Source organism: Cannabis sativa, chromosome 7 (genome assembly GCF_029168945.1).
Source record: "Cannabis sativa cultivar Pink pepper isolate KNU-18-1 chromosome 7, ASM2916894v1, whole genome shotgun sequence".
NCBI classification, from domain to species: Eukaryota; Viridiplantae; Streptophyta; class Magnoliopsida; order Rosales; family Cannabaceae; genus Cannabis; species Cannabis sativa.
The window spans coordinates 45,861,228-45,876,312 of record NC_083607.1 but is presented as its reverse complement, the minus strand read 5'-3'; the positions used below and the strand labels follow the sequence as shown (position 1 = coordinate 45,876,312).

The 15,085-nt window shown below is 32.0% G+C and overlaps 1 protein-coding gene across 2 annotated transcripts; it reads right to left on the bottom strand.

Moving 5' to 3' along the window:
* Window positions 1-6,765: 6,765 nt before the first annotated feature.
* On the bottom strand, window positions 6,766-12,645 carry LOC115697927 (uncharacterized). Of its 2 annotated transcripts, none has more exons than XM_030625100.2 (10): window positions 12,313-12,645; window positions 12,043-12,197; window positions 10,155-10,393; window positions 9,936-10,024; window positions 9,698-9,836; window positions 8,416-8,490; window positions 7,871-7,992; window positions 7,708-7,783; window positions 7,553-7,612; window positions 6,766-7,118 (listed from the first exon to the last, which is right to left on the bottom strand). In XM_030625100.2, exons 3-10 carry the CDS (start codon window positions 10,293-10,295, stop codon window positions 6,990-6,992), a joined length of 831 nt encoding a protein of 276 aa, XP_030480960.1. In that variant the 5' UTR covers window positions 10,296-10,393; window positions 12,043-12,197; window positions 12,313-12,645; the 3' UTR covers window positions 6,766-6,989. The 2 variants fall into 2 exon arrangements, with proteins under 2 accessions (XP_030480960.1, XP_030480959.1); XM_030625099.2 differs by having other exon boundaries at window positions 10,155-10,397; window positions 12,313-12,643.
* Between the last annotated feature and the right edge of the window lie 2,440 nt (window positions 12,646-15,085).

Sequence of the window (15,085 nt, the reverse complement as noted above, 5' to 3'; positions counted from 1 at the left end):
AGACATCTGCTATTGAGTGGGAGCTATCTGAGATGTAATCAAATAAGGAACATTAGAAGATATTCAAGAAAGATTTATGAAAGTGATCTATATGTTAGATATTAAGGAACTGTATGTCAGTTATCCTTGTGTCTACCCCAACTCATTCGAATTATGAGATGGTGGTTACTTTGGGGGTGGAGGAATTATTTTATAATAATTCAAGCTCTATCAGAAAAGAATTATAACTTTGTAAATTCGAAATTACCAGAAAGTTATATTACTGAAGAAAAGTCTACGCTGTATTATCTCAATTCCATATTTTAAAATATGAGCGATATGTCTTCTGTTTATTCAGATGTACTTTAAAACAGTAAGGATTTCAGTATCCCTTGATGAGTAATGCATATAGTAAAGGATGTTTCATAAACATATTTATGAACTAGTTTCCAGAAGTCTGGGTGGATTCAAATATACTACACTTGATCTGAAGATCAAGACATCAGATTGATTTATTTGCACAGTTTGTTTTATGTTAGTGCAAGTGGGAGTTTGTTGGGTTTTGTGCCCAAAATAAAACCCTTTACAATCTGATTAGTTATCAATATAAGAAATTTGAAGTGATTTATGTTTGCATGAATTTTACATACTAATGGTTTAATATGTTTATTACATTTACACACAAAATCAGTTAAGTCCAGATCATATGTTTATTCACAATTACAGTATCGTCAACACAGTGGAATGTGATTGTGATCATATGAATCAAAAGACTAAGTCCCTGTTTCATCAGTGTTTTGGATTTACACTGATGTGAAAATCAGCGATGATGTGTACTTACACTTGGAGTAAGTGTTATGTTCTTTCCAGGACATTCGTAAAGTATACTAGTTTCGAATGTATGGAGTATACATTGGACTGGACCGATATTGCAACTTAGTTAAGATATTACTAAACTTACCGTTATATCTTTCCAAGTCAATATCAGTAGTTGATCTTAAGATTAAAAGAATCTAAATCCCGATATGATTAGGCTCAACTCGGGAGTACTATTCATGTTCTTTGATTTATTAGTTAAGCCTACTTTTGGGTCAGAGTGATACGTATATTTTGGGAACATGATAGTATGATTGAGTGGGAGTGCTGAACATAAATATGGAATCTATAGCTTCTACTGGTGTATAGAAGTCAAGTGATGATTCCCTTCGAGCTTAGCTAAATAGCAGTAAATGGATGAGCTCTTGTTTAAGTGACTAATTCTTAGATCACTAAACATCATTTACAGGTAGCTAAGTGTTTTAAGGGGCAAAATACATTGAGGGGTGAGAACGGTAAAATTATCCCATCTCGATGTAAATTATCTATATAGAGGATCTTTGATCACAATAAGATTATAACAATGGTTAAATGAGATAGCATATCTATATCGTGGAACATATAATATGCTCTATATAAGTCTGAGAGTGCAATTCTAAGTCCTAAGAGTGGATTCAACGAATAATTAATAAGTAGGAATTTACTTAGTAAATTCGGTTCACTTATTGGAAGCTCAGCATATAGATCCATGGTCCCCATTCTAGTTGAGACTATACTTCTTGTAAGACTCAATAATTGATTTGTGATTAATCAATTATAATTCTAAAGTTAGACTATGTGTAATTTGTGAATTTTCACTAAGCAGGGGCAAAATTGTAAAGAAAAGAGATTCTAGGTTTATTTATTTATTAATAGACTTTATATGTCTAATTAATAATTAAATTAAATGAAAATATTATTTAATAATCTATTTTAGTTATTAAATAATTAGTTTTAGCATTTAAATGGTTAGAATTGGAAAATTGGCGTTTTTGAGAAAATAGAAATAAAATTTGTGAAAACTGCAAAAACCAAGTGAGGCCCATTACACACCATGGCCAGCCTTTTAAGCAGGTTTTTCAAATTGATATTTTCATTATTTTAATGCCAAATAACTCCTAACATAAACCTAGTAGTTGCCTATAAATAGAAAGTGATGGCTCAGTCAAATAACAAGTTTTAATAAGTTTTTCAATAAGCTTTCTGTCAGAAAATTTTCTTCAGAAAACTGAGCCTTCCCTTTCTCTTCTATAGTCGAACGTACCCTCTCTCTTTTCTTCTTCATAAATTTCGAACCTTAGTGATAGAGTAAGTGCCCACACACAGCAAGTGGTACCTCAATCATAGTTTGGAAGACTGTGAAGGATAACACACAAAGAGAAGGACATTCGGGCTCAGATCTTGATAATACTCTGCGACAGAAAGGATACAAGGGTTAGAGATTTGAGTGGAAGGAGATATTATTCCGCTGCCATCAATGTAAGGTTTTCTTAACTTTATATGTGTTTATTTATCGTTTTTAGAAAGTTCATATTTAGGGTGTTAAACAACATACTTGTGAGTAGATCTAAGATCCTGGTAAAATAAATTCCAACAGGACCCACATAGCGGCAAGGTGGGGCAGTCGCCCACCCTGAAAAAAAAATCGGGAAAAAAATATATATGCATTTTAGTTAGTTACAACATATATTTATAAATAAAAGTGATATCTATACACATAAAATAAGTTTGGTATAATGGTAAAGTCATTTCATACATGTAAAAGAGGTCATGGATTCTGATCCCAATAAACGCATGTTTACTTTAATATTTTAATTTTACTTTTTGAACTTCTACCAATAATACTTATATTTAATGTCTTAATTATTGAACTAAATATATTTTATTGTTACTTTTTTTTTTACTTTATAATGTATTTAATACTAAAATATAAATTTACATTAATTTTTAACATGTTATGTAATGCAGAAAAAAAAAGATGCATCCTCACTTATAAAAAAAAAGTGTCGCCCCACCTCAACTTAAATCCTAGGTCCGCCACTGTTTGGAAATACCTTGGTGAAAATTTCCCGGTTGTAAGGGTTAGTCAAGCCCGTTAACTTGGCTCGATATTGGAACTCAAAGCTAGGTCCATAGCTTTGAAGACCAAGGACGTAGGTGGCATAGCTCTACCGAACCTTGTAAAAATCGAGAGTTTGCATTTTCTAATCCTTAAACTCTTTACTATACAAGTTTGATTATTTGTCTTAATATATTGCTTGCCATATTACTTGCTTTTATTTGATTAAGTGACTAATTGCATAATTTTGTGTTAAAAGTTTTAATTTACCGAAATTAGTTTAAATTTCCAATTCACCCCCCCTCTTGGAAACATATCTTGGGCTAACACCTCATTCTCTTTTGCAAAAAGTGTTTACCTTCGCAGGACAACATTCATAAAACCAGACTATGAACACCCAAGGACAGCCTAACGCTCTGTACCAACCATCGTAGGACTGACCTCCCTTCTCCTCTTTTTTATTTTTCATTTTAATACCATGCTCTATTCTGCCTTTAAAAGAATCAATAGTCAACTCAAATGACTCCCTACCCCAACAATACTCATCCCATCGACCGCTGTCAATGACATCTAAATCAAACCTAGAAACTTCCTTATCCGGAGTATTGGTAAGAAGGAAACATTCGATGAAATACAACACAGAGAGTTTTAATCCTAGGGATTCATCCTGTCCCCACCTGCTGCCCAAGAAAGCATCCTCTATAGCCTTATGATCAATCGTTTTTATGCCAGGGAAACATACCTCAATTAACTGGTTCGATTCTTGGGAAAACAAAAGTTTATTGCAATCCCCAAAACAATCAAGACTAGTGATCAAGTAAAATTCTTCGGCATTGAACCGTATACAACGACCAGCAACCTTAGCCCAAAATTCTTTTGGATTGGGCTGGTAAACCTCCCTCAAAAGAAGGCTGTGAACTACTTGGGGGTGAAAAACAAAGCCAGGGATATCTAAAAAATGCCCAAACTGCGTGTCTCAGAACATTGTTAACAAATTCACAGATAAAGTATTCTTAATGTTAGCAATAACAGAGAAATTGCTCGTACATACGCACTTTGATCTGTAGAAATCATTGTGACTGAATTTGTTAACCCAATCCTGCATTTTACAAAGAAAGTAAATATAATGAATGAGCATATGCAAGTTACAAAACTATAATACAACTACAAAATAACTATAAACAAACAAACAAACAGGAAAAACTCCTTCAACACCAACATCCATGATAATTCTAATTTTTACCCATTGATGATGTATAAATGAACAGAAAACAACAAGATAACAATAATTTCGATACAAACAAATATAGCAAGGTGTTAAAACTATAAAAAAAAAATATGAAAAAATAATTAAAAAAAATGAAAACTGATCAAATAAAGAAATTGAAATGAAAAACAATAACACATCTAGAAAACAAAAACAGGAAAAAAAAATAACAATAAATGTAACAGAAATTATAACTTAAAAACAAAAAATGAAAAACCCAATAAAATAACACATAAATTAAATTAATAAATCAAAAGCCCTAAAACCCAAAAAAAAAAAAAAAGAATAGCTAAAATGAGAAACCTAAAATAATGAAATTAATACACACAAAACCCACAAAAGTTGAATATGAAAAAATTTCAAAAATGGGGGGAAACCAAAAAGAAACCGAAAAATAAACCTGTGATCGAAGAGGAGCACCATCCTGATCATTTTTTTGAGCAAGATCATGAGAAATTTTTTCATAGGCAACAAAATTTGATTTCTTCTTAGGAGGAACTCGCTCACGTTTAGACATTTGAGGAGCAAAATCGGAGTCATCGTCTTGAACAACAGGACGTTTGCCCTTATTCCTATTAGCTACAGATTTTAATCCCATTTTAGAACTTTTCTTTGGCACATGGGAAGGAGTGGATGAAGAACGAGTAATAGCCATATTTATAAATAGATTAAGAGAAAAAAAAAAAAAAAAAAAAAAAAAAAAAAAGGAAAAACGGTTATGTGAATCGGTTAATGTGAGTTGAAAAAAATGGAAGAACAGAAAGAAGATGGGAAACGGGTTGGGATTGTGGAGGGAGAAAAGTTTAGCTATGGAGGTTTTGATTTTTTTTTTTTAAAAAAAAAAAAAAAACTCAAAAGAAATTGAAAATAATAAGCAAAAGAACAGAAAAGGAGAGGGAAATGATGTAATGAATGATTGATATAAATCATCAATCAATGACGTGTACGGGTGCATGTAGTGTGTGTGCATGGTAAAAATGTAATAACATAAAGTTGGTGAGTATAAATGTTAGTTTAACCGTGTGAAGGTATATATGTAATAAAGTGTGTATTTTGTATTTTTGGTGTAAAAATTTCTTATTAAGTCTATTATTTTTTTTAAAAAAAAATATAATTTATATTTTATTTAATATTAATAAACAACATTAACCTAAATTTTTTCTTATATATTTGAGTTTCTATTTTTTTTTTAAATTTGATAAAACACACTATAAAAATAGCATAAATTATTTTTATTAAATGCATATAAATTTATATTTTAAAAAAAAATTAAAAATATATAAAAAAATAAAATATTATATAAAATAAGTTTTTACACATTGATGATTATAATAAACTAGATTATAACATTATCATTATTATTATAATAGATCTTAAGAAACTCACAGTACTTTAAAATTTATAATTTACCAAACACTCAACTCAGATTTTTTTCACAGTTATGCTGCAGTTGTTTTTTTCTCACAGCACAACTATAGCTGCTTTAGTAAGTAGACTTTTTTGTTTCTATAACTTTAGCCGCTCTGGTAAAGAAGGGGAGAATCCCATTATTACACTCTTAGTCTCTGAAGGATGAGAACCAACTATGTAGTATCTACATCGATAATTTAACTATTCTACCTTTGGTTTGTAAGAACTACCCATAATAATGAACTTACAAAATGAATCTCTCTATGATAAAGAGATTCGATTCGTCATTCCTGACCCTGCGCAACCTTAATTGTTATTTGAACAAGTAAAAGTTATGTCTTGGTTCGAGTGGGGATAGTATATCTCTTCTGCATGTCCATGGAGTTTCGAAAAATCCAAACATCTCAAATATAGATAAACAATAAATTCTTAAATGTAAGAAGTTAATTTTAGAGTTCTCAACTTAGAGAAGAATTTTTTGAAAAAAAAAATATAGAATTCTAACCTACTTTGATGATTTCAGAAAGATATTTATTTAGATTATTAAAGGGGCTCCATAAATTTTGATTCTTCAAATCTCTGTTAGCTCCGGCATGGTTATCACCGGAGTTATGTCTTTCGACTTTAACAATGGTCATCCTCTTCTTTCTATTTCGTTGTCCGAACAAGATGTCCTATTTTGATTTTTTTTTCCTTGTAAAACTACTGTAATGAAAGTATTTTAAATATATGAATAAAAATTTTACAATAAATTAAAAAACAGCGCTTTTTTATTATGAGAAACAAAAAAAAATAACAATTATTAACACACATGCATTGCATATACAATAACAATATAAATACTGAATTTAAATACATAACAGTAGGATGATTCCTCCATTGATGGAATCTTAAATTTGTTCCACTTTTATTTTGGTCATTTACAAAAGATGGGGTGGGGTGTAAATATAACTCCCTTATAAATTAAACCAAATATAACTTAATTAACAATAATAATAATAGTTTGAAAGTACTCTCGAAATGCTATTTGCTAGTTATCAAAATAAAAACACCCTCTCATTGCATTGGAACTGAACAGGCAATAAAAAAAATAAAAAGAACATCTTAGGAGTCTTTTATGGTAAAATGATAGTTGAAAATTTCTTCCACGGGTAAAATTGAAGAGCATAACTTCTGCCAAAAAAAGAAAGTAATCTTACCGAGAATACATATGAACTAAACATTAAAAGTAGATATTGTGTGCAAGTTGAATCATTTACAGAAGTTGATTTCTCCACCAACATGATAATGAGTAGTTCGTTTAACCATGTATTTCCCTTAACCCCTTATCCTTTTTTTTTTTTTTACAGTAAAGAATATAAAAGAATAAACCATAAAGTTAGGCATGTAAGAACTGTGCGGGCTTTATGTTGTTCACCATCATTGCCTTTTAGCTAATTGCTTTTTCAGCCCCTTAAGGATCTTTCCAAACCACATTAAGTTCATTATAGCTAGAACAGAAGGCACCACCATCACCAACAGATATCCAAATATGTGCATTTGGACAACCTGCAAAATCAAACAAAGTAAAAAATCTGTCATTCTATAAAACCATCATTAAAATAAACTACTTTTTCCTCAAAAATTGTAATTGCCCAACTATCTAACTGAAGTATCAAATGGGTGTATCTTATTTAAAGTTCCAATAAAATATATCCTACTTTTGAGTTTAAAATTGACAAAATATTAAACTTTGTTTGGAAATTATACTGGGAAAAAGTTGACAACTTGAAAACAGTTGTCCAATAATGAAGTTGACAACTCATTCTTAAGCTGGCCAAGAGGAATATAGTAGGGAAGCAAAAGTATAGATAAAAGCCAAATCTGATGGTTCATTTTTTATAAAGATCAAATTAGAAAGATCTCAGTGGAAAAAATAAATAAGCTGCTGCAGTCTTTGTCTTTGAGGACACTGAAAGAAAATTTAAATGGTAGCATTATACCTGACTGTAATGCAAGTAGATGTGGTCGAAAACATAGCCAAACAGTACTATTCTTGCAACCTGCATTTCGTAAGTTCAGTCAGCAAGATGTTTCTCTTCATATTGAAATACAAAAGATGCTACGGTAGATACAGTCCATGAAATTTCAAACTCACCAGCCACAAGAAAAAAATCACCACACCATTTATGAGATATACAATTGACCTCTTCATACCACCAGTATCAAGATACCTTCATGAAATCCAAAAGTTGTATCATAATCACAAAGTCCAAAACTAGCATAAAAATCTCACTCAAACTCATAGATGGTAGACCTACCATCTTATATTAATTTCTGGAGTGGTAATCTCAGAGATGAGGATCATGAATGTATAAAGTTGCCCTTCTCCAGAAAACATGGAATATGCCACTGCAATTCCAGAAAGTGAGTGATGGAGAACCTGAAAGTGATAATTACCTTATTAAGCAAATGTGTATCTTGGCTTATGTTTAAGTTCAATCATATATGAGATGACCGTGTGGAATTGATTTTTTCTTAATATATATAAAAGATATATTTATACATATTATTTGGGTGGCAAGGGTGTGTGTGATTGAGTGTTCTTAAGTATGCCATGATAGCTCTGCTGTTTGTCTACCTTAAGGAAGTTAACCAGGAAAGCACATTGTCAGAGTACCCAATGAAAAATTACATTACAAGAAACAATATTACAACCTAAGATGTGATTTGTCTTGTGTAAGTAATAAATCAAAGATATTCCACATACAAATGATCAAGCATTTTATATAAGACATGGTCATGTAAATTGATGCCTAATATAAGTTTTTGGCATTCATTAGTAAGCTGCAGTAAGGATACTTACATACTCCAGTCCACCTAATGAAGGGTACAACCATAATATCATTGTAAGATCAGCAATGAAGTATCCAACAGAGACCTGTAAAACATGCATAAATGATTTTAGTTCATAAAGAAGACTCATCAAATGAGAACTTAAGTTCTTTAAGTTAAGGAAAACTGCAAAAAGGAATATGAGCCCAGATTACAGATGAGATACATAAAACTAAAATAAATAAATAAATAATAAAAAAAAAAGGTTATACACAGTTTAATCCCTGATCAAAGGTCATTTTCCAGATTTAATATTGATTGTATTCTTTTTCTTGCATTTCTTTTCACATCCATTATGATTATATGTCCTAACTTCCCCCTATGTAATTAAAGACTTTCCTCCTATATATGTATATTTTCAGAGTCAACAATAAGTTTTTCATGGACTTCACGCGGTGCCACTGCCAAACTACCTGTGTTTTCCACATGCACTATGTTGAAATGAGAGGATTGATAGTGACATGAACATCCTGACCCTTTTTATGCCTCCTAGATTTTTGCAATGGCCAATAACCAATGGTAAAAGATACTTAGATTCTTATTTCATCAATGAAAAATTGGAAAGCTTAAACATTTAAGAGCAGACCTAATTAAGGGGGGAAAAAAGAAAAGTAAGACATTCCAACTTCAGTACACATGTCTTAGTACAATGCAACTAGTAATATAGCAATACAAAAGATAAATGCAGAAGATATAATGCTTCACACATATGCAGTTCCTTACTCTCACTTAGACACCATACACATGCAATTTTTCTGGTGGTTATCATGGACACTTATCCTCACCAATGGGGTGGGCTGAATGTTCTGTTGGAATTCACTGGTTGTTGACTGTAGTGAAAACGTAGATCACTCTCATATATGTGGTGGTAAAATTTAAGTGCTTTCGAAAATTAGTTGAACAAATTTAATGTCCATCAAATTACACAAAAGGTTCACTTAATCCCAAGCATAATTAATTATGGAAGTATTACAATACGTTACATGGAGAGCTGTATAGAATGGAGTCAAAAAGTTCCTGTGCTAGGTAAGCTTATATAGTCAAGAAACTCTTCCTTGTTAAAAGATTGGATAAAATAGTACAAAATCAAAACAATAGGTCACTCAATCAATCAGTCATAAAAAGTAACATGTCAATATTTGATTCGCCATTTGCGGCAAGGTTATCTAAACTAGAAGTAACAAATTCTTGCAAATATAAACTAAAGCTGAGTAACCTACAGCAACATTAATACAAAAAGAAATTAAACTTACCCCTAATGTAAAAGTAGAGAGGGGTGAGCTTCGAAATGTAATAAATCCAGCTAGTCGTTGATCAGAGAAAAGATCGGACAAGAACACAAAGTGCAACGACATAACTGTGATAAAAACCGCATGAACACTGGATATACCTCTGCCAAAATAAAATTCTAACTTAGCAAGCAATGTTGTAATGACTAAAAATAAATAAATCTTATTTATTGACATCTGGAATGAAGGAAGAGAAAATCACCGATTGTTCCACTCAATTTGTTGAATTTTTGTAAGACTAGCATAGTTCTTGAAGTAGTACGCACTGAGGTACTGAGTTAGATCATAAACCTGTAGTTTATAATGAGTTGGTATAAAATAACTAAGCAGCTGGCCGTGAATGCAAAAGTGAAGCACCCAATTTTCATAAAAGTCCCAAATAAAAAAGAAATAAGAAGAACAGAGAAAGCTAATAACCTACCAATTTGCAGAAAAATATGCCAACAAGAACAGAAGTGTATGGTAGAAAGGGATCAGCAAGTAAATAGCTTTTAACAAAAAGTCCTGCATGATTTTGGTAAGACTTGATAGCCATAACTGTGTCTTGTGAGATAGCCATCATGAATGTATTCCTTGTCAGATCTTATGCTTGGCCAACAGACCTTATTCCTTCAGTAATTTCTTCTACTTTTATCCACTCTTGACTTTTGATTTTCATTTCTTCCTTAACAGAAACAAACAAAACATGAGGAGAAAAAATGATTAAAACACTGTAAATGTAAAAAACTTTTCATCCACTTTAATACTTTCAGGAAAATTATATCAATCAATTGCATCAACAAATTTCAACATTATCACCAAAATTTGGTTTGAATTACTGGGAATTCTTTCCCTCAAGAATCACAAATACAGTAACAGTTTACTTTGTGCAACATTGTTAGCATGAGATAATAACTAATTTAACCTTCACTAAGGACAAGAGAAATTCAACTTGACCTTTTTCTTTTTTTGACAATAAAGATGTACATCTAGAGCCTCAGTAAAGTATCCCATTACATAAATGTATGACCAAGTCACCTCATAATAGCATATATACCAGCCTGGTAGCTAAGGTGAGATATAATGTTTTATCTTTGTCTTGAAAGAGATATAAGGTCAGAAACCAACCTATAGACTTTGGCCACGGTTTTGAATATCTGATGAGTTTAATGATCAGAAGAAGAATTGTTATGAAACTTGAATCAATGTATATCATATATTTTTTCAGAACTTTTGAGTCTTTCTTTTTTTCTTTTGAAAAAGAGACAGCTGAAATGTCTAGGACTGACTGCCTCCCAAGTTTATTGAGAATCAACACTTATGGTGGAGTGGAGGAAAACCATTGTAACATAAAATCCAGGGAGAACCTGCTATTAACGAAACAAAACCTCTACTGACTCAGAACTAAGCTTAGTCTCCTAATTACACACAACCAGAAAAAACATATGAAAACTAGTAACCGTCAGTCTTCCTACCATCCTTCTAAACTTCTGTTTCCTTCAAGGTAATGAGGATTTATAGGTTTATGCACTAAAAGGATCGAGATTCACATTTATATCGAGAAAGACACTCTCACTACTGATATTGACGTTATTTCTTCTTGTTACTGGTATTTCAGCATCCATCTCAATAAACCCGTCTTGACTATGCTCATAATTACTACATTAAATTGTAGAGAGGACAATTCATATTATTACAATCCCATGTCTTTACCTTGTGAATTAAGCTATAAACAAAAATGAATCAGACAACTAGTACAAGTCATACTCTACAATAAAAACTATTTGAATATAGCCACAAGACTTGTATGAAATTTTATAAAAACATCAATCTCTTATGTTTTTTTCAGAGAAAAACCAATCTTTAGTAAAACAAGTGTTTTTACCACCGGATTCTTAGAACACAATAGGCAGGTAGATTTATAAAGGCATACACTCTAACTCGAATATCACATCCGATGAATATTAAGGAGTTAGGACTACAACACCTTCCCCTAAGGTTCTTAAGAAAAAGCATATTTTCACACAAAGAGTAAAGTTGCCACTAACACCTCTTACATGTACGGAACGTGAATACAAAATGGAACTTTGAACTGTTAGAGGACTGGCCATGACCATACTTGAACTAACTGAACAAGAAAAAGTAGATCCAACAAGTGGAACCAAATGGGCACATCAGAATATATACTAAAAGAACCAACTAAAAACAATGCAGTGATGAACAATATGTCCTCTTCAAAATATCATAAACCTGAAAGTTCAAGGAACCCAGAACTTCAAAAGAACTAAAATCAGCAAAGAACCTCCCAAATCAGGTCATGGAAACCTTACCATAAGCAGGAAAGCCCTTAATATTGCAGAAGAATCCAAAGTAACCAAGTCAAAAGATCAGACGAAAATGCAAATGGGTATTGGAGACCAATGCATAGCCAAGAGCCAAATCAACCGCCAAAATGACGAAAAAACGAAATTCCAGAAGAAGAAACCTGCAAAAATGGAGGTGGGTCAACTCAAAAGCAGTGTTAAAGAAAAACCAAATGAAGCAAAGAACAAAAATTAATACTCAAAACCCATTAAATGAGAGAAAAAATAAAAAGTTACAGGCAAAAGTGTGATCAAACGTAGGAGTGCTTGAGCGAAACGAAATCAACAAACAAGGGAAGATGAAATGAGGAGAGGTGGGAGAGAAAGGTGAAGGGAATAATTAGATGAAGGGGGCACGTGGAGGGCTGTGATTGGTTGGATCTCTATTCGGGTCCCACTAGTTGGTGTTTTTTCCTGGTTTAGTTTTATGGTTGAGTACGAGTCATTTGAGTCCTTGTGGATTGAATTTCTTGTCATCTGATCAATTCATTCATATTGGGAAGTTGAAAACAGGAATAATGTGATCTCATCTCATTACCAAAGAAACGTTATAGCCTCACCTTCACCTAAGAATAACTCTACGAAGCTAAGTCTTTTAATATATACTCAAATTTAATATAAAAATTAATAATTTTATTTTATGAACAAAGTAGGACTTTAATTAGGTATGTTATTAGTGTGTTTACCTGTGCTAAATCTCTTTATGATTGAATACCACACTTCCCAGCTGGCTTTTTTTTGTTATTTTATTGTTAAATATAATGAATATATTTTTGGTGTGGTGTAACTTCAGCATGAAAATGATAGAATTTATTTTACCTTATCCCATTAAAAAAAATGCTAAACACATCCTGTTTATAAATACATACAACAGATTCCCTAATAATGACTAGTCAGATAAACAAATAAATTAGACCAAAACTTTAACATTTGGATGTATTACTAAATGACAATGCTCCTAGCTAATATTAAAAAATATATGGAGCCCATAATGGGGTGGTGTGGTGTAGTATCAGTTGCTAGTATCAGTAGTAAGGGATAATATAATAAGGCATAAATTAGTTGTTTTATTACTTTGAAATATCTAACCGGTTGTTTAAAAAAAAAATTATACATATAAAATAAATTATGTATTTTAGTTATAGATAATATTTAAGTAATAAAATTGTATCAAAGTTTAAACTAAATATTTTTTAAGGAAATTTGTGGTATAAATACATAAATAAAAGAGTAAATAGCATTATAAGTACCTAAAGTTTTATGTTTGTAAGCGGCATAAGCTCAATATTTAATTTTAACGGCATAAGTACCCAATATTTGTAAAACTGTAATTTTTCTCTCATTTTGTCAATACAGACTCTATTTATATTTAACTATAATAGAGTTTGTACTGACAAAATAGAAGAAAATTACAGTTTTACAAATATTGGATACTTATACTGCTAAAAATAAACATTGTGTTTATGTCGCTATTAACTCTTGTTAAGTTTGTTGTTGTTTATCGAGATTTTCAGAAACTAGATATTTAGGAGCTAAAGAAATAATAATTTGCAAAAATTAAGAAAGGTAGATTTTTTTTTTTGGTTTGGGTATTAATAAATTTTAGTCTTATTAGTCCACGAGTCAGTCTATTAGCCTCTAATGGCGATATTAATGTGTTTACAATATTTTATAGAAAACTCTAGCTCTTTACCCTTAGTTTCTTTTCGAAGAAGAAGAAGATCAAGGGTAATCTCAGCAGAGTTTTAGCTATGTACTTTTGGCTTGAACCCTTTGCATGAGAATAAAGGGTTATGTATAGGATATATGGCGGGTCTGGACAGACAGACCCATGACTCGCCTAAGATTTTTGCTTAAATCCTACTGCTTGGGTAAATTACATGCAATGTAGAGCTGATTAGATAGTCCCGTGGGTGGCATTATGCTCGTGTGTGTAGCAGCTAGATAATGGGGACTATTTTATACCACTTGATCACGTGTTACGCAAAGGTTTAACCTTTAAAAGTAAGGGACACGTGTCACTCAAAGCTTGTTCCTTTACAAGTAGAAGTCTGTAATGTCTGTCTGGTACAAGAATGGTGGTGGAGCGTGCACTACCATGGTCGGATGTAGGGGACAAGATCTGATTCTGTTAGGAAAAGCATAACTGTCACTTTGGTGACGTGGCGTATGGAAAAGGTCAATATCTGCGATACCCAATGAGGGTCGACATCCGCTTTAGGTCCTTCAAGTACCTGTTTGGAGGTAAATCAAACGATATTCCCTGTTAGTGTTGGAATATATTTTACTAGGATCTAGATTTACTACCATGTATGTTATTCAACATCCTAAATATGAATCTCTAAAACAATATAAATAAACACATATAAAGTTTCAGAAACCTTACAGTGGGTGCAACAGAATTATAATGGCTCCTTCCGCTCAGATCTCTAACTCTTGTATCCTGTCTGTAGCAGAGTATCACCAAGATCTGAGCCCGAATCTCCTTCTCTTGAATTTAGATTCTTCACAGCCTTACACAATATGATTGAGTACCACTTGATGTGTGTGGGCACTTACTCTATCACTATAGGGTTTGAAAATATGAAGAGATGAAGAGAGAAGAGTGGTTCGAAATAGGGTAGAAGTGATGGCTCAAAAATTTGACTGAAGGCAAGTGTTCATCATCTTTTGATATGAGGCATCACTATCTATTTATAGGCAACCACCTAGGTTTAGCTTAGAATTATTTGGCATTAAAATATTGAAAAAACTCTAACCCTTGTATCCTTTCTGTAGCAGAGTATCACTAAGATCTGAGCCCGAATCTCCTTCTCTTGAATTTGAATTCTTCACAGCCTTACACAATATGATTGAGTACCACTTGATGTGTGAGTGTACTTACTCTATCACTATAGGGTTTGAAAATATGAAGAGATGAAGAGAGAAGAGTGGTTCGAAATAGGGTAGAAGTGATGGCTCAAAAATTTGACTGAAGGCAAGTGTTCATCATCTTTTGATATGAGGCATC